The following is a 23122-nucleotide window of genomic DNA, read 5'->3' on the forward strand; positions in this document are numbered from 1 at the left end:
TTTTGGGCTTTTAAAAATAAGTTACCTTTTTCTGGGTAGTCAGCAAATGTTTGAGGGATGGGACACGTAGGTTGGACTCATTTCCACAGGGGCACAGGCGTGGGCTGGCGTCTGCACTGGCGCCACCCCACCCTGTTCGCAGGGGGACACGCCCACTGGTTCACAGGCTGTTTCTCTGAGGCACAATGAGTCTTATTTCTCAGCTCTTGGGATAGTTTTGAGTAGAATGCCTTACTGAGAGATCCATTACCTGTCTCAGGAGATTCAGAGCAAACTCCAGATTCTGCAGCCTCTGTCTGTTGATGGCATTAACTTCCGTGAACTTGGCAGCAAGAGCCGTTTCCTACAGGAGAGCAGACAGGAGTCAACAGACTAAGCACAGGTGAGCTGGACGGTGTTTGAAAAGTCTGACATTTGGGGAGAGAGGGTACCTTCTTGCCCCTTCCTACCTGGAGTTCTACTACAGTCTCATCTACAGGAGAGAAAACTAGATTTAGAGTCAGAAGCCTAAACCCCAGCGAGTGACCTCGAGCAGGTCTGTCTCTGAGCCTTAGCGCGTTCGTGTATGGAAGGAGCTGATAACATCGGCCCTCTGTGTGTGTGTACTTACTTAGGGGGCGCAGGGGGAGTCCGTGGCTCTGGCTCAGATAAGCCCAGCAGGCTGTCTTTCTAGGCATTATCAATGTCGCCACCCCAGAATAAGTTGTTATCTCCTCTTACTGAACCTGTTGGCACCCAGGAAGGCTCTTGGGCCAGTTTCCCTATTGTGTGTGCGTCTCTGAGGCCTGCACGCCATGCTCTCTGGAGCGAGGGAACCCCGAGAAGGCCTGGCCTGCAGAGCTCACCTCTTCCCTCACTTTGGCGGCAGGGGACTGGAGCCTGGCCCTCTTGCTCATGTGGCTGCTTCTTCCATTCTCCAAGTCAAGGAGGGACCTGAGTTTCTCTGCTTCCAACTCATAGTCCTGCGTGAGAGAGACGTGGCAGAGGGCAGACAAGAGCAGGTGAGACCGAAATGTTCTTATACCCCTTCCAGCTGACTGCAAAGGTCTTCCGCTCAGCCACACCCTGTTCTGACTGCCAGGAGGTTTTGAGAACCATAGATCCATCAGTGGTACATACCTACATCCCTGAATAACATGTGAGACGAGAAAAAGTAGGCCCACAATCCCCCTCCGTCCCCAAAGCGTGCTCCTTCCAGGCCTTCCCTGGCCTAGAGACCATGGCATTCTGCTTTCTTCATTTAACTCTGTACCATAAGAGTTATGGCTTTTCTCACGTTGCCTCCTCCTAATCCTGTGGATCAGTTTGATGACTTTAACATCCATTGTGTGGTTAGATGATAATTTACTAGCCGTTCCTCTGCTATTGGACATTTAGGTTATTTCTAGTTTGTCTGTTTTGCTATTGTAAATAATTCTGTTGTACGATGATTTTGTTAATCCCACGTTATTATTCTTTCATATTTTTTCTTTTAGGATAAATTCCCCCAGTTACTGCTTTAAACAGCAGAAAATCCTTTTCTGGCATTCGATGCCCAGTACCATCTTGTTTCCCAAAGGCCTGTGCCGGTTTGCGTGGCCGCCAGCAGTGCCTGAGGACCCCCCCTCCCCACCCCCCCCCCCCCCCCCCCAGCCAGACCAGCTGGTGGGAAGAGGCCCTGCTGCTTTACACTCCGGGCAGGGTGTCACGTCTCACCTTGACAGCTTGCTGGTACTGCTGGGAGTGGGCGTAGACTTTCTGTACTTCCTCTTCCCTTCTTGCTATCTCATCTAGCAGGTTCTGTAAAACAACAGAGACTTTGAAAACCAAAAATTAAAAAAAAAAAAAAAAAAATCCAAAACCTAGATAGAGTGGCTGGATTCCTTGGAGTCTGGAATTCTTCCGTAGCACAAAGTATAACGAATGGCTTCCTTGTTTACATTTGTTTGTTACAAAAGGCAATTCTAAGGCCCTGTGAAGAAGGGCCAAGAAGATAATTATCTTTGGCAGGAAAGTTGTGTTTATTGAGTGCATCGAAATGTCAGGCACTGTTCTAGTATCTTTCTTAGATTATCTCACTGAATCTCCCAACATCCTGTGCGGTAGGCACCGTCCTCACCTCCAGTTTATGAACGAGGAAACCCAGGCACAGTGCGGCGCAGTGACTGGCCCGTGGGCACATGGCTAATGGGGGTGGGAGCAGGATTTGAGACCAGGCTGTTGGGCTTCCTGTTCCTCGTCCTTCACCTCAAGGCCCTGCTGCCTTCTGCGGAGCCAGGACTCTGGGCTTTGGAAATGGGTTTTTCCCCCTGAGGGCTCCCCTGTGTCCCTGTAGCTATTTGCTTATTTAGCTGGCTTGCACGGAGTGTCCACTCTGGGCCAGGCCCTGTGCTGGGCACTGAGGACGGAGAGGTGAGGGAGACCCCGTCCTTGTTGTCAGAGACTCGGGTGCTGGGAGCCCGCCTGGCCAGGACCACTGCCAGGCCCCCGTCCACGAAGGGGCTTGCTAACCTCCGACCCCCCTTGTGACCATCCTCCTGTGAACGCGGAAGTGGCCTTCTCACCTTCTGGTTGTTCAGCTTGGTCTCCATCTGGCCGAGGCCGTCTGTCTCCTGGGGCTCGTAGCTGGGGATGTGGGACAGGAACTGCAGCAGGTGGTCGCGGCCACTACAGAAGGCGTCGTGAGCAGCCCGGGTGCTCTGCAGGCTCTGGACCCTGGGGGCAAAGCCCGTCAGGCCTTTGAGCTCTCAGGTCTCACTGAGAGCTGCCTGCCGTCCCTTTTTAAAGAGGTCATCAAAAGTAATTTAACTGGAAATAACCTAAATGTTCACCAGGAAGGGAGTAGTTAGGTAAATTACAGAATATTGTGTTGGAATACTGTGTGGCCTCTGTAAAACGCAGGAAGGCCCGCCTGTGTGGACTCACAGGGATGCCCACTGTGAATTCTAGGACCTAAATAACTCATGGATCCAAGGGGAAATCACAAGGGAGGTGAGGAAATCTTTTGAACTCACTGAAAATAAAAACATCAAAATTTGTGGGACACAACGAAAGCAGTGCTTAGTGGGAAGTATGTAGTTTTAAATGCTTAGATTAGAAAAAAAAGAAAGCTTTCAAATCAACAATCTAAGCTCCTACCTTAAGAAAGAAAAAGAAGAGCAAATTGGACTTAATGTAAGCAGCAGTAGGAAATAATAATGAGCAGATGTCAGTGAAGCAGGAAACAGGAAAACAGGAGAAAGATCACCGCAACCAAAGCTGGTTCACTGAAACCGTCAATGACGTGATAAACCTCAGACATAATGATCAGGGGGACAAGACGAATAAACAGATACAACAGAAGAAGATACAACATCAGGAATGAGAGAGAGGACGTTCCCTCAGATCCTGCAGATAGTCAAGGATAAGAGGATACTATGAACAATTTTATGCCAATAAACTCAACAACTTGATGAGATGGACAATGTGTCCTTGAAAGACACAAACTTATGAAGTTGCTCAAGCATTAGATGACCCAAATGGTCCAATATCTATTAAAGAGGTTGAATTTGTAGTTTAAAACCCTCTTACACACAAAAAAACAAATTGCAGGCCCAGATGGCTTCAGTGGTGAATTCTTCCAAGCATTTAAGGAATTAACACCCAGTCTACACAAACTCTTCCAGAAAACAGAAGAGGAGGAGGGAACACTTACTGACTCATCAGGCCGGGAAAATATATGACAGGGAAAATAGCAAGACACACTGTATGTGGTGTGTTGTCATTCGTACGTTAATCACCTACCCCAGCTCATACAGAATGTTTTTGGAAGGACACACAAGAAACTGGTAGCAGTGCTGATCTTGGGGGAAGGGTTTGGTCATTATAATCCCTTTGTGTTTTTTATCTTGTATATGTACTGCTTTTTTCAGAAAGAGGAAATTCTTTAGAAGTCAAACAGCCTTCAGTGTTGTCCGCAGAAATCCCACTTTGGTGCCTTAAGGCAGACTAAGCCAAGGCCCCCCGCGGCCCCCTCACCTGCGCTCCGCCTGCTGGCAGAGGCTGTCAAAGCGCTGGCGCAGCTGGTGCACCTCGGCCTCCTGGCGCTCCAGGTCCGGGCAGTGCTCCTGGAAGCGGCTGGCCAGCGAGCCAGAGCACCGCTTGGCGGCCTGCAGATTCTGTTCCACCTCGCTGAGGAGGGCCTTCCGGGCCTGCAGCTCGGAGGCCATGGCCTGCCGGGGCGGAGAGGCAGATGGCAGGTGCTGTGGCCAGAGCTCCGGGGCCTGGGATGGCGCTACCCAGAGCTCTTGGGGCTGCCTGCTTTTAGCGGGTGGCAGGCCTGGACCTGGGCGGGGACCGGCGCTTTGCCTCTGAGTTTCTCCTCAAACCCGTGGTCATTTCTGCAGTTTCCATTTCGTTACAATGACCAGTACCCTGGGAAAACTAGCTTCTAAAACCCTGCGGCACACAGCACGTGCCTGTGACACCGTGCCCGGGACTGGAGTGGCCTTGGAGAAGGCTCTGGTCTCTGAGCCCGTTTCCTGGGCTCTGAGGTGAGGCCGTCACCACAAAGGGCAAGGGTTTTGTGAGGTGCTTTGTGAATAAGGGGCCTCCCGCGGGCTCACAGACCCCAATGCTTAGAGCAGGCCCAGCGGCAATGGTGAAGAGGGCAGATGCTGGGCTGGGGCAGAGGCTCCTGGGCTCAGTGGACGCGCCGTGCAGGCATGTGGGCCCAGGTGGCCAGATCTGCTTGTCCAGAGACACTGGGAATCGGGGGGGATTATGTGGACATTCGATTTTAAGATACCAGCACCTGATTTCCACAGGCCACAGAAACCCCGTGCGCGGCTGGGACTCCAAACCTGGAAAGACTTGCTGCCCTGGGCCTCGGGCCCCTCGACTGTCCACAGGTGGGGTGGCAGGGGCGCCTGGAGCCCACGCCCAGCTCAGAGAAAGGCTCCTGAGGCGCAGGGTCCCCACACTCACCGCCAGCTCCTGCCTCTTGCTGTCCAGGGCATGGCCACTCTTGGGCACCGTGTCCTCCTGGGCCAGCTGGTTTTCGTATGAGGCCAGCACCTCCCGGCCCTGCTGCAGGCTCTTCTCCAGGCGGTTGGCGACGTCAACCCTGAGGACACGAGTCAGGAGTTGGGGGGCGGTGCTGGCCCTTGACCCCACCCGGCCTCCCTGCTGCCCGCCTGCACCCACTTCTCCTGGGCCGCGTCCAGCAGCTGCACCAGGCGCTTGTATCTGCGCTGGGTGTCCTCCACCCGCGTCCTCAGCAGGGCCGCACTGCCATTGCCCGGGAGGGCCTGCATGAACGCCTCGCCCTCGGCCGTGCTGCTCGCCTTCTCGGGCTCGATGCGCAGCAGCTCCTTGGTGATGCTCTGTGGGGACCAGAGCCCCTCGCGTTGACCACGGCCGGCAGCCACCCCCACCCAGGGATGTCCTTCCCGGGGGGGCCTGACTGGGGATCTGGGTAAAGCCGTGTTTGTAATGAGCATCTCTGGAAATTCTGACACACTGGATGGTGACTCACGAGTGATGAATATGAATAGGTTCCTGTTCCCACTACTTCACACGGCTTTACTCATCTTTGGGGACAACTCCAATGAGGTGGGTACGACTCCAAGCAGCTTAGGAGGGGACATGGTGGGGCCTAGCCCCAACCCCACCCCTGTACCAGGTGTCCTCTGGCCTTGGCTCGGCCCCAACCAGACCAGCCCTGGCGTGAGCCCCGCCAAGGGCCACGGCACTTCTCAGCCCCGTTCCTCTCCTGTGAACCGGGAACGGTCACGCCCATCGTGGAGGGCGCCGAGGACCCGGGAAACTGTGTGTGTGTGTAAAAGAGGTGAGGAGTAGATGGTGTCCATGCGGCTCATCTTGCCCCATCCTGTCGAGGCCCCCTGAGTGCGGATCAGCCCATTTTACTGAAGACACTGAGGTTTGGGCTTGAACGGTGTGTCTGTGCTCAAGGCGAGTGAGCCGGCCCTGTCGCCCCAGAGCCCATGTGCTGCCGGGCACCGCGGCCTCTCACTCAGCTCAGTGCTGATCTGCTCGGGTTGCAGTCCTGCTGTTGTCAGCTCTGCCACGAGCCCTTTTTCCTGGGGGTGTGTCTTGGGGGCGCCAGGCCTCAGGTATCTCCTCAGTCTTCGGCCTAGAGCAGCCCCCGTCCCCACGACTCACGACTTCCTGTTACACGTGGCAAGTGGTCCCTTTTGAGCGCCAAGACACCCCATGGGGATGAGACCTTCAGCAGGGGCCCCGGGGAGCCAGTGGGCCAGCCTGTGCCCCCAGCCTGGGGTACCTTGAGGTCCTCGGCCCGCTCAGCACTGTCCTGCACGGCCCGGCCCTGCTCCAGCGGCGGCCGCAGGATCCCTGTGATGGCCTTCTCCTGCCGGTCCAGGTCGCTGGCCACCTTGTCCAAGCCGGCCAGCAGCTGCCGGCCCTGCAGGTCAGAGGCATCTGCCGGAGGGAAATCAGAGTCGGGTGGCAGTGGGGATCGTGAGGCCCAGGGAGGGGGCGTAGGAGGGCCAGCCTCCCCACCTCCACTGTCCCATCTGCAGCACAGACCCTGGGCCCGGCCCCGCCTCCCTGTCCCCCCAGAGCCTCAGGCAGCGTCTGGTACCCACCTCCAGAGTTCTCTGCCTTCAGCACCTCATGCCGCTGCTGGAGTGCCCTTCTGCTCCCAGCTGCCTTCTGCCGCAGGCTCTGGTACTGGCTGCCCAGGCTGTGACAGCAAAAACGGGCTGGGGACCTGGGGCAGCCCACTGCCCCTACTGCCCACTGACACAAGACCCTGGACTCTGGCTAGACAGACAGCCTTGAGGAGTCGGGAAGCTCATCAGAATGCTTTGAAAAGTTAACACGACACACGTAGAAAGGATTTGCTGAAACGCTGGTCTTTCTTTGCTCTTGGGTTCCACGGACCCCCTTCTTTCCCTCCTTCCTTTCTTTGTCTCTCTTTTCTTCAATAGCAAGTCTTACTATCTAAAATTATCTTGGGCTTCCCTGGTGGCACAGTGGTTAAGAATCTGCCTGCCAATGCAGGGGAGACGGGTTCGATCCTTGGCCCGGGAAGATCCCACATGCTGCGGAGCAACTAAGCCCGTGCGCCACAACTACTGAGCCTGCGCTCTAGAGCCCGCGAGCCACAACTACTGAGCCCATGTGCCACAACTACTGAAGCCCGCGGGCCTAGAGCCCGTGCTCTGCAACAAGAGAAGCCACGACGAGAAGCCCACGCACCACAACAAAGAGTAGCCCCCACTCGCCACAACTAGAGAAAGCCCACGCACAGCAACAAAGACCTAATACAGCCAAAAATAAAAACAAATACATTTATAAAATAATCTTGTTTGCTCATTTGTTTTCCCCACCAAGATGTTACCCCTGAGGGAGCAGTACACAGTACGTGCTCAATACATATTTGCTGAATGAATAAATGAAGGAATTCCTTGAATCACTCATTCAACAAAGAGTTCTTGGGTACTTGCTTTGCACCAGGTACTGAACAAGGCCCTGAAAATAGTAAATCTCAAGGAGCCCCTGCCCAGTGAGACTGACACAGACACAAAGCACCCTAATGAGAGCAGCACGAGCAGTGGGAGAAGGTGCTTGAGAAAGAGGCGGCAGCCCTTTTCCTGGAGCCAGGGTGGAGGATGAGGGGGCAATCAGGGAAGGCTTCACAGAAGAGGTGACCCCCAGGCTGGGTCTTCAAACAAAGAGGCCTGAGCCAACAGGTGGTGGGTTGGTGTGCAGGTAGAGGGAGCAGTATGTGCAAAGGCCCAGAGGCCCTTGCAGAAAAACCACTCCCTGATGTGTGCCCAGAGCCAGAGATTCACACACAAGTCAGCTCGGCCAACAGGATCTGCTGCTGTCCCACTTGAGCCTCCAAGGGGGTGCAGGTGTGGGGATGTTAGTGACACCCTGAGGTTGAGTTGGGGTGCCCAGGGCTGTGAACGTGGCCTGAGGGGCCCAGGGGGTGCGGCCAGTCCACGCTGGCTCCTGCCTTTGCCCCTGTACCTGTCGGCCAGAGCCACGGCCTCGGGGTCGGTGGGAGGGATCATGAAGCAGACAGCCGGGGCAGTCAGCTCATTCCCTGCACTGTCCGTGAGGTCCCAGCTCTCCCCGTTGTTCCTCTGCAGGGTGTAGCTGTAGCCCCGAGAGATTAGGCCCTGGTGGGGACAGGCCAGTCAGAACACATGGAGAGACCTGCCCCACCTGGTGGCCAGAAGCCCAGTCACCATCTCAGCCCCACCCCTAACTCTGGGACCTGGGGAGTCTTAGTCTGTTTCTCAGACCCTCCCCAAGAGGTTCCATCATAGAGAGTTGAGAGGGGCCAGCACCAAGAGAACATGTGTTGGGTCTGCCGGCCTAGCACCCACCTGGATTTCCCTTTGGGGAGCCCCCGTGCAGTCCCAGCCCATGTGTTCTCGTCCCTCCATTCCCTGACTTCTGGGGGTGGACATGTGACTCAGGTCTGGCCAATGAGAGAATGGCATCCCTGGCCACAGTGATTGGTTTAGGCTGGACACATGACTCAGAGCGGGTCAGTGAGAACCTTCCCTGGGACTTCTGCTGGAATGACTGGGGCCACTAAGCTGGTAGGACAGAAAAGGCCAGGGCAGCAGGTGGGGTGATGCAGGGGCATTGGCAGAGAGGACCCCATGATGGAGATGAACACAGGCTCCTGAAATATTTGAGACCCTGCATCCAGCCATGTCACTCCTAAGGCCTTGCAGTGACATGAGAAGAGGCAGATCTGGGCCCAGCCTGCCTGGGGCTCCTGGAGCACCAGGCAGGGGCTCACCTGGTCACTCTCAAAGTCACAGAGCGCCTCCACGGAGATGGGCTTGAATGGCGTCTCCCGGCGGTACTTGAGGGGTACCACCTTCTGCCCTCGCTTCTGCAGGCCCTGCACCTCGTGCTCGTACTTGTCCAGAGCCTTCTCCTGGTCCTAAACATGGGGGGGAGTGCCCAGGTGAGATCACGCAGCCTTCCCCGGTCAGCAAGCAGGGAGCTGGGGAGGGGCCTGCTCAGGCATCACTCACGTCCAGCTCCCGCAGCATCAACTCAATCTGGTATTGGTCTTTGAAGTCGGGGCTGTATTTCTGGTTCAGGTCTGAGTCCACCTTGCGCAGCAGCTCCTGGGCATCCTTCACGTCTTTGTGGAACTAGAGGAGACCAGGGGGGCCCTGTCACGGACAGGACAGTGCTAGGACACCTGGGGCTAATCCTGGCTGTGACTTTAAGCCCATTCCCAGGTGGGGCTGGGCCTCCCACTCACCCTGAATCCATGGGATCTGCCACCTGGGGACACCCACAACCCTCCCCAGCCCAGCTTCCTGGGGGCCTTCACAGGAAGAAACCAGGTCCCTTCCCACCAATCCATGCAATGTCACCTCTATGACATATTGTTTTCATGTGTATACACCAGTAAGCTTAGGGTTCTTCTCTATTCCACCCTTCTCTTTGTGCTAGGGACACCCTGACTTATTCTAAGTCTTAGTACATGGAAGATAAGCCTCCCCACCTGGTTCTAGAAAACTCTCTTGCCCATTCTTCAGCCCGTTAGCTCTGGAATCATTCATTGTCAGCCGTCCCCTGGGCTGCAGCTATGAACATGACTTTGGGATCCCTGTGAAGCTCATAGCCCAGAAGGGCTGACACTGAACCAGGAGTTAGTTACAATAGTATCGTCTGAGTTCAAGTGTCCCCAAACCGCCTACTCTTAAGAATCACGTGCAGCTCTCTTGTTAAAAACACACATTCCTGTGGAAACAATGCAGCATCCATCAACAGGTGAATGGATAAACACAATGTGGTCCATGCATACAATGGAATATTATTCAGCCATGAAAAGGAATGAAGTTCTGGTTCATGCTACAACATGATGAACCTTGAAAACATTATGTTCAGTGAAAGAGCCAGATACAAAAGGCCACATATCATGTGATTCCACTTCTATGAAATATCTAAAATAGGCAAATCCAAAGAGACAGAAAGTAGATGAGAGGTTACCAGGGGTTGGAATGGGGAGTGATTATTCATTGGGTACAGAATTCCTATTTGGGGTGATGAAAAAGTTTTGGAAAGACAGTGGCAATGGTTGCACAACATTGTGAATGTAATGAATGCACTGGATTGTACACTTAAAAATGCCTAAAATGGCAAATTTCACATTATATATATTTTACCAAAATTAAAACTCCACACACCTACTCCTGTGCCTACGCTATCCTGGTGAGTCAGACTCTCCAGCCCCAGCCCCCAGGGAAGGCAGACAAGGGCCCAGCAAGCTTGGGGCACGCCCACGTCATCAGAAGTGTAAGTACTGGGAGGCCTGGGCAAGCAGCCCTGCAAGGCTCCTGGAGGAAGTAGCACTGAGGCCATGAGTGAGCCAAGCAGGCACTGGGTGCTCCCACCAATGGGGCCCTGGGCTGGCAGGTACCTGGTGGTACTCTTCCATGTACTTCAGATGGCTCTCCTCACAGATGAGCAGGTTCAGGTACTCCTTCCAATCTGCATGCACAGCCTCCATGTGAGCCTGCCAGGAGAAAGGAGGCAGATTGCTGCTGGCCAAGCACCGGGGACACGAAGGGAGGGATGGCAGGATTCCAGACCAGGAAAGGATAGAGGAGGGGGTATCTGGCCTCTGCGTGTGTGTGGCTCCCAGCCACCTCCCGCCCAGGGGTGGGAGGAGGAGTGAGGGGAACGTGTTGAGGCACCAAGCAGGGCTGCTGTGTACGGGTGCTCAGGTTGTACACTGCACAAGGGACAAGTAGGGGCTGTGTCTGCCCAGACAAAGTGGTGCTTTTAAAAAAAATCTCACAAAGGTACTCCCCAAATTCAGGTCCACCAGAGCTCAGAATGTGACTTTATTTTGAAATAGGGTCTTTGCAGATGTAATTGGTTAAGGATCTCAAGATGAAATCATCCTGGATTTAGGGTGGGCCTGAAATCCAATGACTGGTGTCCTCATAAGAAGAGGCGATGACACACAGGTGAGAAGGCCATGTGAAGACACAGAGGCAGATACAGGAGTGATGCAGCTCCAAACCAAGGAATGCCAAGGATTACCAGCAACTACCAGAAGCAAGGAGAGATGAGGAAGGATTCTCCCCTAGAGACCTCAGAGGAAACAAGCCTGCCAAAACCCTGATTTTGAATTTCTGGCCTTCAGAACTATGAGAGAATAACTTTCCTTTGTTTAAAGCCACCAAGTTTGTGGTCATTTGTTACAGCAGCAATAGGAAACTAATACGGGCACCACATGGGCTTCAGAAGTCCAGGGACTGAGGGCAGGGCATCGAGATAATGAGAGGACGCAGGGTCAGACAGAGCAAGAGGAGGCAGCAAAATGGAGAGACAGACAGATGGACACAGGACACCCACCTTGGGGCCCGCCTGAGTGTAGGCGGCCCAGAGCAGAGGCCACCCGGAGGGCAGCCTGGAGGAGGCGTCCCTTCCTGGGGCTCACGTACCTCAATGGATTTCCTTCCGGGGTGCTTGGCGGCGAGCAGCTGGTCACCCTCGCTGTGCAGCTTGTTAATTCTCTCCTCTTTGGCCTCCAGGTTCCGGTTGATGAAATTCTGCAGCAGGGGCAGTGGAGGGGCTCATTGTCCAGCCAGGCAGCCCCGTGCTCCTTTCCAGCCCCCTGGCCCGCAACCCCAGAGCCCAGTGCCCACCTCGTACTGGCGCCGGCGGCTGGGGTAGTCGAGGTTGCAGTCGCTCCAGTCATACTGCATGCGGCTCTGGGCCTGCTGGTCCAGCCAGTACAGCTCATTGGTGCAGCGCTGCATGTAGTCCTGCAGCGAGCTCAGGTGCTGCTGCCGTGCCTGAGACGCCGCCTGTGGGCGGGCACGGACAGGGCTGTGGCCTTGCCGGCAAGAGCCTCCCTCCACGCCTCCTGCTCCACTGCACTCCCTTGGATAAGTCACCTGACCGCCCTCCCCCCGAAACCCCTTCATTCGTTCAGCAAATGTTTTCTGAGAATCTACTAAGTGCTGGGCACGGCTCCAGGCCCTGCAGATACAGCAGTGAGCAAAACAGACAAAACCCTCACAGAATTGACATGTTTGTGGAACGTTAGCTTACTCGTCTGCAAAATGGGAATAACGACAGCACTGATCTCATAGGGCACCAACCCTGGCATACAGTTGGTGCTCAATAAACATCAGCAGCTACACTTCCACTTTTTTCTTTAACATGTCATGGTGCTAGGGGGATCGTGGCAAACTACCACAGGGCAAGGAGGAGGGGAAGGAGGAGGGATGTCTGCGTTCCACTCTGCAAATGAGAACAGCAGTGAACACATGTGTGGGGCCCACCACGTGCCAGGACTGTGCTAAGGACTTCTCCAGCATCAACTCATGCAATCCTCAAAGCATCCTATGAGCCAGGGACTGGAAGTGACTGCTTTACAGATGAGGAAACTGAGGCTCCCAGAGGCTCAGCAGCTTGTGCTCAAGGTTTCCCCACCAAAAGGGGCGGAGGCAGCCCAGCTCCAGAGCCTCCTACCGGCTATACTATCACCGCCTCTGCATTCTCACATCTGAGGCGTCCATAACGAGTGTCTGTAATGTCCACAACATTTATGCATCACTTGTGCAGTTTTAAAAAGAAGACATTCTTTAAAAGTTTTGAAAAAGGAAATAGAAAAACTTCCGTTTATTAAGCACGTGGCATTGTATCTGGCACACAGTAGGTGCTCAATAAAGAATTAAGAAGCAAATAGTAAGATGAACTGTATCCATGGGGTCTCTTGGGGTTTTCCACGAGCACAGGGCAAACAGGGGCGCCTCTCAGGTAGGGGCTCGGGGTACTGCCTCTTCCCACTTCACCCCCCTCCGTCCTGTTTGAAGTGTTTACCGCACACACTTCTGTCCCCACGGCCCAGCTTCCCATCCCCTCCCATCCCGTGCCCGGGGGGGCGTCTCACCAGCAGTTTCTGGTACTTGGCCTGGAGTTCGCCGTTCTGCTCCTGAGGACGGAGCCGAGGGCACGGGTTAGGTCGGGAGTGCAGGTGGGAGCCCCTCCTCCCCGGGGCGCCCTCCACCCCCGTGCACGTACCTTGCCCCCCTCCTTGGTCAGGTGGGGCCTGATGGCCTTGACTTCATTGTGGAAGATGTTGTGCTGCTCCACCTGGTGGTCCACCAGCGGCAGGTCCGACCCGAAGCTCTGGCTGCTCAGCTTGTCCTGGCCGGGCGGGCGGAGGGACAACGTGCATGGGGGTGGGCCAGGGACTCAGGACTCGCAGCCCACCCAGCACCCCATACCCCGGGAGCCTCGGCTCTCCTCCTCATGGTGCCGGCCAAGGAGTGAGTGAAGTGGCCCCAGAGGGACGCAGAGAGAGGCTGTCACATCCCATCTCATTTAATCTCACAGCAACCTCAGAGGCCCTCACGGTTACTGTTTCCATTTCACAGATGGGGAAACAGAGGCTCGGCCGGGGGAGTCACTTGCTTGGGGTCACCCAGTGCCCGGGCTTCTCCATGGTGGAGATGGGCTGGTGAGGGCACAGGAAGGGCAGTGGCCGGCCAGAAATCTGGCCACTGCCCCCAGCCTGCCAGGACTCCAACGAGCCCGGGAGGGTCCCAATCTCCACCACTTCTGCTGTGTGACCCTGAGCTAGGCACTGCACCTCTCTGAGCCTTGCTCATCTCATTGACACAAACATCAGGAAACACCGGGAACACAACTCCCTCCCTGGCAGGACTGTGGTGCCCGTTCAATGGTAGGGGTCCCCCCGGCCCACACACAGCCCCACCCAGCTGAACCCCGGGCCATACCAGCTTTTCCTCCACCAGCGCCTCCCAGTTGACCTGCGGGTCCACCTCCTTCACTGCCAGGTTGTAGACCTGCTTGTGTTTCCCGCGGAGGTTGGTCACACGCTCCTTCAGCTGAGAGATGCTGAGCGGGGAGAGTGGCCACCCTGGTTAGCGGGGCTGGTTGGCGGGTGCACTGCCCATGCCACGAGGGGGGGCCTCCCACCCCAGCCCCTGGCCTCAGCTTTCTGCTCAGTGGCCTGGTAGGACAGGGTGACTGTGGCCTTGGGTCCAGGCAATCACTCCCACCCTGCTCCTGTCCACTTTCCTTCATTCTACCTTCCCCCACCAATGTTTCCTGAGAGCCCTACTGTGCGCCCAGAACCACGGGAGGTTCCAGAAGAAACAGGCAGATCTGCTGCTCTCTGGAGCCCACCATCCAGCAGGGCTACAGGGTGGTGGGGGCCATGACAGTGAGAGTGCTTTGTCCACATCTAAGCTGAGGCGAGAGCCAGGCGCTCGGGAAGCCAGCTGGGCATTAGGCAGGAGAGAATGTGTTCACAAGCTTGGAGGTCAGGGGGCTGTGGTCACACTCTGACCAGGACAGGAGACACCAGCGCTCCGAGCCTCAGTTTCCCCAACTGAAAAATGGGTTGTCGTGAGGATAACATAAAGTGTTTGGCTCGTGCTGGCATCCAGTTAACCCTCAACAAACCCCAACTCGGGTTCCTGAATGCTGAGTGGCTGCAGCCCCCCTGCCCTGGCCCCGAGCAGGTCCCTCAGGACCCGAAGCGGAGGGGACCTACTCCTCGGCGATCATGTCCCCCTGGGGGTGCTTCATGTGCTTGGCGATGGCCGCGTCTGCCTCCAGCACATATAGCAGCTTCTCTGAGTCTGAAACCTTCTGCAGGGCCGAGTCCCGGTGCTCTGGCTGCCGGCCCTCCTGCAGCCGGGCCAGGTCCTGTGAGAGTCACAAGAAAGGGGAGGGGAGAGAGAGTGGGCAGGGACTCAGTGGGCACAGCTGGGATGGGAGGGACGGGAGGAGAGGGGCGAGCGATGGCCTCCCCCAGCCCTGCCCAGCCTCTGCTCAAGTGCCTGCTGTGGCCGGCTCGGGACACAGCCGTGCACAAAGAGACATGGCCCCCGCCCAGCCCAGGGGAGAGGAAGACCCCCAGAAAGGCAAGTCACAGATAAACCTCACAAAGGTGACTGCAAGTTCCTACAAGCTGGTGCTTACCAAGGAAACACAGCAGAGGTGGAACATGGGGGACCTGCTTGAGCTCTGGGGGTCAGTGAGGCCCCTCTGAGGTGGTGACACAGGCTAAGAAGGAAGGAAGAAAGGGAAGAGTGTTCTAGACAGAGGGAATAGTCTGTGCAAAGGTCCTGTGGGAGGAAAGGATGGCTGTGATTGAGGCCAGAAGGAGGGACGGGGGAGGAAGTGGGAGACGGGGTCCCACCTATCCTTAAAGGCAATTCCTCCAGTGGCTCTGCAGGGAACAGGGTACAAGCTGGGAGTACAGTCAGGGGTTGTGACAGGGCCCGGGTGAGAGCTGAGGGTGGCCCACGCTGGGGTGTCACCAGTGAAATGGCAAGAATGAACAAAGTGGGTGGGCATCTGGGAGGTACAATCGATAAGTCGCTGATGAGCCCAGGGTCTCTGCTTATTTAGGGAAGAACAATGAATGGGCAGCGGGTACAGCAGGTTTCTAAACACAGCCCATGAATCCACTTAGTGGACTTTCAGGGAGCACGGCTGGGCACTGTGCCAGGCCCGGGGGACCCCAGGCCCAGGGGGGACAAGTCAGAGACTGGACTGGGGGTCCAGAGACTGGACGGGGGTCACATGGGGGAACTCGCGAGGCCAGTCCCCTCCCCTCGCTGGGTCTCGGCGTCCCCATCTCTGCAATGGGAGTAAGAGAAACCCCTGCTTCCGAAGAGGCATCCAAGTGACCCAAGGACTCTCCCTCGGCAGCGAGAAGGTGGGAGCACAGACGCGGGCTCGTCAGGGACAAGCCTCGAAACCATGCAAGTGAGAGGAGCCGGACACGGAAGGCCACGCTGCGCAGGACTGGTTTATGGGAACTGCCCCGAGTCGGCTAATCCACAGGCAGAAAGGAGATGAGTGGTTGCCAAGGGCTGGATGGGAGTGGGAATCTGCAGTCAATGGACACAGGAGATCTTACGAAGGGATGAAAAAGTTCTGAAACCAACCTATAGAAATGACTGCACCACTTGGTGATGTTACTAGAAATCATTGCACTGTACGTTTAAAGGGGGTGCATTTTTCTGATCTGTAAAACATGCCTCAATAAAGATGTTAAAAAAGAAAAAGGAAGAAATGGCAAAAGGAAAAAGAAGTGAACAGAAGTGATGTGGTGCCTGGTACAGTGTCAAACGACTCAACTTCCTCTCGGAGGAAGAGAAGGTATCCAGCCCGTTCTTCCAGGTCTTTCCTGGGCCGGGAGGGCTGAGCAGCAAGTGGGCCCGGCGCCCTGAGGGGCTTGGGGGTGAGGTCGACGTGGCAGACGTCCAATGGCACTGGGCCATCGCCCCACCATGGGTGGGTCTGGCCAGTTAAAAAGTTGTAACAAAATGTCATGGTTCTTGGCTTGGGTGGAATTTTATCAGCTCCACCATCACCAGCTGATCTGAAGCTCTGCTGGGCAGTTATAGTGTCAAAGATTAATTTTGCAAAAGGAGGAAGTAAATTAATCATTTCCTAACTCACACAGGTGCAGGTGCTGTGTGGGAACGCAAGCCCTCTCCAGCCGAGACAAGAAAGAACATCTAGTGGAGAGATGCCACGTGGGTGTTCGACAGTCAACAGTTGGAACAGACTGATCAATGGGAACAGAGGTCAGCACAGTGGTTACCTCTGGGGGATATTGATTGGGAAGGTCCCTTGGGACCTTTCGGGAAATGTCCTCTATCTTGACCTGAGTAATGGTTTCATGGGTACCTACTGAGGCAAAAACTCACAAGGGTGAGCTCTTAAAATTTGGACATTTTCCATAGACAAGTTTTTTAAAGTAAAAAAAAAAAAAAGTCATAGGGACTGACATATCTTGTAAATGACACACACACTGATGGACAGATGAGGGATAAAGCAAATCCAGCAGATGTTACTGGTACAAATCCAGGAGATGTGGTGAGGATATGGATATTCTCAATCCTTCCAACTTTTCTGGCGTTTAAAAATTGGGATAGACACAAAAGGTCACATACTGTATGATTCTGTTTATATGAAATATCCAGAATAAGTATATCCAAAGAGACGGAAAGCAGATTAGTGGTTGTCAGGGGCTGTGGGGAGGGGGATGGGGAGTGACTGCTGACGGGCATGGAGTTTCCCTTTGGGGCGATGAAAGTGCCTTGGAACCAGATAGAGGCAGTGGTCGCACAACATCGTAAATGTACAAAATGTCACGGAACTGTACACTTTAAGTGGTTAATTTTATCTTATGTGAATCTCACTTCCATAAAAAAATAGGAAAGTTCAAGAGAACGTTTGGGTAGTAAAATTAATAATGATGTTTCCTTCCGAAAAAAGGAAGGAAGGAAGGAAGAGAAAAGACAGAAAGATTAGCCCATGCAGTCTTCAAAGCGTGGTTTCTTTTTTTAAGTTTGTTCATTTGAATGAAAAGAAAATAGTTCAAAATTATCTCCCTAAAACATCCTTGTTACTTTGAGTCATTACTCTAAGCAAATAAAATGAGAGAGCTGGATGCTATTCACACACACGCACACACACAGGAAAAGGTCACAGATACACCAGAAGGTTAACGGATGATCGTTCTCTCTGGTGGTGGAATTATACGCCATCTTAATTTGCTTCATTATACTCGTTTATCAGTCCTGAAATGTTTGTAACGAACACATATTACTTTTATTAGGAGGAAAAAAGGACACACTCCAAAAAGCTGTTTTCATTTAGGAAAGCACACGCCACCATGGCAGTCACAACAGAGGGGACAAAAAAATTGCCAAAGCGGCTGGGTACCAGGGCAAGGGCATGGCCAGAGGGAAGGATGCTAGCAGGGCCGGCTGAGGCCGGAAAGAAAGGTGGGAGGTGGAGGCAGGAAAGGAATGAGAGAGGGGAGGGGGGACCCTCTTGCCTTTCCTGCTCCACTCTCCCCATGTCCCCACTTCTCACCCTCCCAGCTGTGCCATCCCCAGCCCACCCCTGTCCCTCAGGTCTCAGGGGGACTGGCCCTCAGGTGGGTGGATCCCTTGGCTGCCAGAGGAGTGGCAGCCACATCTGGGCCTGGGGACAGCAGTGGGGCCGGCCGGCCGGACCTTGACCCCTCTCATGACCTGTCCACCCTCAGCCACCCACTCCTCTGGACCCGCCTCTTAGTCATGCCTGGAATGCAGATGAAATACAGACGCCCAGTTAAATTCAAATTTCAGATTAACAATGGATAATTTTATAATATTATTATATCCCAAGTAGTGCATGGGATATACTTATACAAAAAAAAAATTGTGTTCTAAAATTCAAACTTAACTGGATACCCTATATTTTTATTTGCTAAATCTGGCAACCCCACCTGTGGGATGCCTCTGGAGTCAGCTCTGTCACTGACACAGTCCGCCCTGGTCCTCTCTGAACCTCAGTTTCTCCAGCTACAAAAAAACGTATAAACTCAACCGCACTGGGCTATGGAGGGTTCAGAAAGGAGGTGGTCATCTTAGCAGCTCACAGGAGTGAGCACGGCTCCGGTGTGGCCCACGGTGCAGGATCCCCAGGAGAACCTTTGGGCTCAGGTCGGTTGTTATCCCCATGTTACAGGAGAGGAAACTGAGGCACAGAGAGGGAAAGTGATCTGCCCAGCCTGCATCTGAGTAGTGGCAATGGTAGGAGAAGTAAGGATGATGATGTTGATAATAATAGTGAGCCCTGCACTGCAGCTGCATAATCTCATCGAATCTTTACAGCAGCCTGGCAGGTGGGGACAATCGTTCTTATCCTTTCAGAGGGAATCGCATGAACAGAGAGGTAAGGTGACTTGCTCAAGGTCACACAGCAAGTGGCAAAGCTGGGACCCTACCCAGAGCCTGGATCCTGAGTCTGTGGTTCTCCTCCAGCTGGGGCCCATCAGCTGCAGCAACTTAGTACCCGGGGTGGAGGAGCTGCTATTACCAGCAATAATGAGGTTCCTCTTCAGTGCATCTCCACCTGGGCACTTTGACATTTGCGGCTGGATCATTCCGTGTACGGGGCCGTTCTGTGCACTGCAGGGTGTATAGCAGCATCCCTGGACTCCACCACTAGACGCCCGCCCACTGCACTCCCCAAGTTGTGACGGCTAAAAATGTCTCCAGATGTGACCACATGTCCCCTGGGGGCAGAATCACGCCCAGGTGAGAACCACGGGGTCAGACAAGCCCCTGGTCCTGAGCAGGGCTGGTGGCACAGGGGGCACCGGGGTGGGAGATGGGGTACTCACGCTCTGCAGCTTGGCCTCCGTGTCCACGATGTTCCTCTCCACCTGGTCGGCATTCTTCTGCAGCTGCTCAATCAGCTCTGACAGCTCCTTGTTAGAGATGCTGCAGGCGGAAGAAGGGAGGTAGGCCGAGGACCAGAGGGCAAGGGCCGGGTCCCCACCAGCACCGAGCCTCCCAGGCTGTCCCCAGCCCCAGGCTCGGAGCAGGAGCTGTCCAGTGAGCCTCAGATGGAGCTTGGCTGTCCCCCCAGGGCAACGTCACTAAAGGCACAGAAAAGAGGCAGCACCTGGCAGGGAATCAGCCCTCGCTCTGGCCATCACTCTAACACTTCTATTTTACCATGTTGGCAGAGCACACTTACCCTTTTTTTTCCACATTTTTTACTGAGATGTAAAATTCACCCTTTTAAAGTGTATAATTCAGTGGTTTTTAGTGTATTCACAAGGTTGTATAACCATCATCACTATGTAATTCCAGAATGTTTTCATCACCCCCAAAAAGAAACCCCGCATCCTTTAGTACTCACTCCACACCATCCCGCCCTACAGCCCCTGGCAACCACGAATCCACTTTCTGTCTCTATGGATTTGCCTATTCTGGACATTTCATAGAAATGGAATCATACAATACGAGTGAGGCCTTTCATGTCTAACTTCTTTCACCTAACAATATTTTTGAGGGTCATCCATGTTATAGCATGTGTCAGTGCTTCATTCCTTTTTATGGCTGCATAATACTCCACAGCTTGAATATCCCACATTTTATATATCCAGTCATCCACTGATAGACATTTGGGTTGTTTCCACCTTTTGGTCATTACGGATCAGGCTGCTATGAACATTCCGGTACAAGTTTTTGTGTAAGCAGCATTATTAAATACCTGATACTTTTAATCTACTCACTCTTTATATTTAAATAAATTTACTAAAAAAGGGAACTTGCTCTTCCCATTGCAAACATAAAACCAGAAGTCCTTGCCATCAATGGAGGTAACCACCAAAATAAATTCCACAGAAATAAAAGGATGGCATTAAGTTCTAGCCGGACACTCGGCCGCCTGCACACGTTGAAACTGAGCCTTGCCCTCACCTGCTTAAAAGCAGAGCTTGGCACATACTGCAGCCAAGTTAGAGCTGTGCTGGCACCAGGCTGAGACCTCCTGGGTGTTCTCAGAGCATCTGAGAGAGACCTGAAATCAGAACGGCTTTCTCACTTGGTGTTTCTGTGTTTCCTCCTGTCACATCTGTCTGCCCCCCGAAATCACACCACAGACCACTCTGGCAAACACTACTGTGGGAGTGAAGACCTTGGCTTTGGACTCAGATGTGGGTTCTCGCTGTGCGACTTGGCCAAGCTGCTGTCCCTCTCTGTGCCTCTGCTTCCTGCTGTCAGATGGACCTTTCCCAGTGGGGTGTTAGGGATGGGAGTGAGGTTATGCAGGCAAAGAGCTGGGTGCCCAATAAATCTCACAAAGGTTCAAAGGTTCATGATTATAGTCATTAAGGAGCCTTACTGATCCAGCTCCGACTTTGTTTTCTTTAAACAAAGGAAGAAACAAAGACCAGAGAGGGAAAGCAACTTGGTTAATGTCACACAGCCAGCCAGCCAGCTGGCCAGCAACGGTCAAGATTAGTACTTAGTCCTCTAATCTCCATCAAAGACCTTTTATACCAGCTCCACAGTGGGGCCTGAGAAGCTAAGCACCCAGAGGCATCATTCTGCCCACACTCAAGCACTTACTATGTGCCAGGCCCAGTAATGCACACAGGCACAGCCACTCCCAGACTGGGAGGAAATCAGCATTTATAGAAATAGTCACGAGACTGAGGCAGGCATGACCAGGCAATCCTCCTGACCAGCTTGGTAGGAATGGGGGTGGTCAGTGAAGGCTTCCTAGAGGAGGTGGTGGTGGCTGGGTTCTGAAGGATGAAGAGGAGTTGGGGTTTGTGGGCAGAAGGCTCCAATGAAGAGAGGCCATAAAAGAGGCAGGTCCTGGGTGTGTCCCTTGGGGTGGGCCAGGGCAGGGCTCTTGACCGTCAAGCAGAGTGGGCAGCCAGCTCGTCAGAGTGGAATTCCTCAAATCAAGCCTGGGACCCACCTATTGTGGCATGAAACATTCAGATTCCCAGGCACTAACCCAGAGCCTCTGAATCTGGATCTCCAGAGATGGACCCAGGAAGCTGTATTATTATTGCTATTGTTTTTACAGGTTCCCCAGGGGACCCTGATACCCTCCAGGGTTTGAAGTCCAACACCGCAGGTACTGCTGGCATGGGGGGAAGCTGGAGGGGGGTGGAAACAGGCATACAAACAGAAGCTGTGAGTCTGTCCAACCATGTCCCAAACCTTGCCTGAGGGCCTGCTCTGTGCCAGGTCTGGACACACAGGAACTAGGGGGAAGAGGGGAGGGTCTTAGGGAATAAGACCCAGGCCATACCCTCTGCTCAGTCAACCGAGGAGGCAGCCTTTCCCAAAGTGGGGCCCCAGGAACCCCAGTCCTGTAAATCACTCCTGGAATGAAGGCTTTGTCAGTCTAGGCAGTTAGGAAAACCCAACTCCTCAATAAGTTCAGGAGCCAGTAAAGGCTCTGAGAAGTCCTGCAGTGGAGAAAGCTGGCATTCAGTGGAGCATCCAGGAAGGCTCAGAAGAGGGGACTGTGGGTGGGGGATCTGGGTAAGGAGGGATAAGGCTGCCAGGTCATGGGCTGACCCCCACTGCCCCCCACCCTGGCTGGGCGGAGCACATGGGGAATGCGAGCACTTCTGCCCTCAGCCCTACCCCAGCCACTGACCCCAGCCTGGCCTCAGCACTCAGACACGTTGAGTCTCAACCCAATATTTAACCCATGACAGTTGGGGCCACCACTGGGAACCTGCAGTGTAGGTTAGCTGGGGGCCTCATCCCTGTCAGGTCCAACGCAGCTCCACCTCAGGGCATGGGGCCAGCTCTCAACCAGCCCCTTCACTGGTTGGGGCAGGTTCGAGGAAAGTGCCTCCTGGACCCCACCCTGGCCAGCCCATTACTCCAGCTGAAGCCCAGCACTGGAAGGGGACACAGGGTGGGGGTGGGAGGGACAGCCAGCCCCAGGGACCTGGTGCTCCTGGTGGAGAACAAAGGACAGCTCAGTGGGAGCTGTGGTCAGACAGGCATGGGTTCCAAGTCCTGTTGGACCACTTACTGCTTGGACCATCACAGGTAAGCACCTTACCCTCGAGGCGCCTCAGTCTCTCCATCTGTTGACTGGGGATGACCACAGAGTCACCGTGGTAATTGGACACTTAGTGCACACGCTTCACCAGACATCAGACACGTTCACAGGCACTGCCTGGATAGCATCCTCACCCTAAGCCCCTGGGGGAGGTTTGTGTGCCCCTTTACAGGTGAGGAAACCAGCAATTTTACTTGATAGATATCAAGAGAAATGAAAACATAGGTCCACACAAAAACTTGTACACAAATGTTCATAGCAGCACTATTTACAATAGGCAGAAAGTGGAAATAACACAAATGTTCAACTAATGAATGGATAAATGAAATGCAGAATATCCATACAATGTAATACAGCTCAGCCAAAAAAGGAATGAAACGCTAATACAGGCTACGGTATGGAGAAACCCGGAAACCATTAGGCTAAGTGAAAGAAGCCAGATACAAACAGTCACAAAAGATCCACTTATATGAAATGTCTAGAACAGCTAGATTCCTAGAAGCAGAAAGTAGATTAGTAGTCGCGAGGGGCTGGGATGGGGAGGAAGAAGGGGAGCAAGTGCTAAAGGGTGTGGATTTCTTTTTAAGGTGATGAAATGTTCTAAAATTGATTATGGTGATGGTTGTATAATTCTGTGAATATACTCAGAATGGCTGAATTGTACATTTTAAATGAGTGAATTATATGATATGTGAGTTATATCTCAATAAAGCTGTTATCGAAAACATTGGCAAGTGCCATT

The 23122-nt window shown here is 53.8% G+C and overlaps 1 protein-coding gene across 2 annotated transcripts in view; it reads right to left on the reverse strand.

Annotated features, from left to right (window-relative positions):
• Positions 1–23122, reverse strand: part of PPL (periplakin) — a 45159-nt gene that overhangs the window by 4028 nt on the left and 18009 nt on the right. For both annotated transcript variants that reach the window (XM_061208369.1, XM_061208368.1), the window contains exons 2-21: positions 19175–19274; positions 14531–14685; positions 13749–13869; positions 13030–13155; positions 12899–12940; positions 11646–11807; positions 11442–11549; positions 10409–10504; positions 9009–9131; positions 8768–8914; positions 7981–8132; positions 6588–6685; positions 6263–6420; positions 5164–5342; positions 4945–5083; positions 3997–4190; positions 2544–2694; positions 1696–1779; positions 846–962; positions 251–343 (exon numbers count right to left, since the gene is read on the reverse strand). In XM_061208369.1, coding sequence (XP_061064352.1) covers positions 251–343; positions 846–962; positions 1696–1779; positions 2544–2694; positions 3997–4190; positions 4945–5083; positions 5164–5342; positions 6263–6420; positions 6588–6685; positions 7981–8132; positions 8768–8914; positions 9009–9131; positions 10409–10504; positions 11442–11549; positions 11646–11807; positions 12899–12940; positions 13030–13155; positions 13749–13869; positions 14531–14685; positions 19175–19274 — 2545 coding nt within the window. The remainder of the gene's footprint in view (positions 1–250; positions 344–845; positions 963–1695; positions 1780–2543; positions 2695–3996; positions 4191–4944; positions 5084–5163; positions 5343–6262; positions 6421–6587; positions 6686–7980; positions 8133–8767; positions 8915–9008; positions 9132–10408; positions 10505–11441; positions 11550–11645; positions 11808–12898; positions 12941–13029; positions 13156–13748; positions 13870–14530; positions 14686–19174; positions 19275–23122) is intronic.

Source organism: Eubalaena glacialis, chromosome 13 (genome assembly GCF_028564815.1).
Source record: "Eubalaena glacialis isolate mEubGla1 chromosome 13, mEubGla1.1.hap2.+ XY, whole genome shotgun sequence".
Taxonomy (NCBI): Eukaryota; Metazoa; Chordata; class Mammalia; order Artiodactyla; family Balaenidae; genus Eubalaena; species Eubalaena glacialis.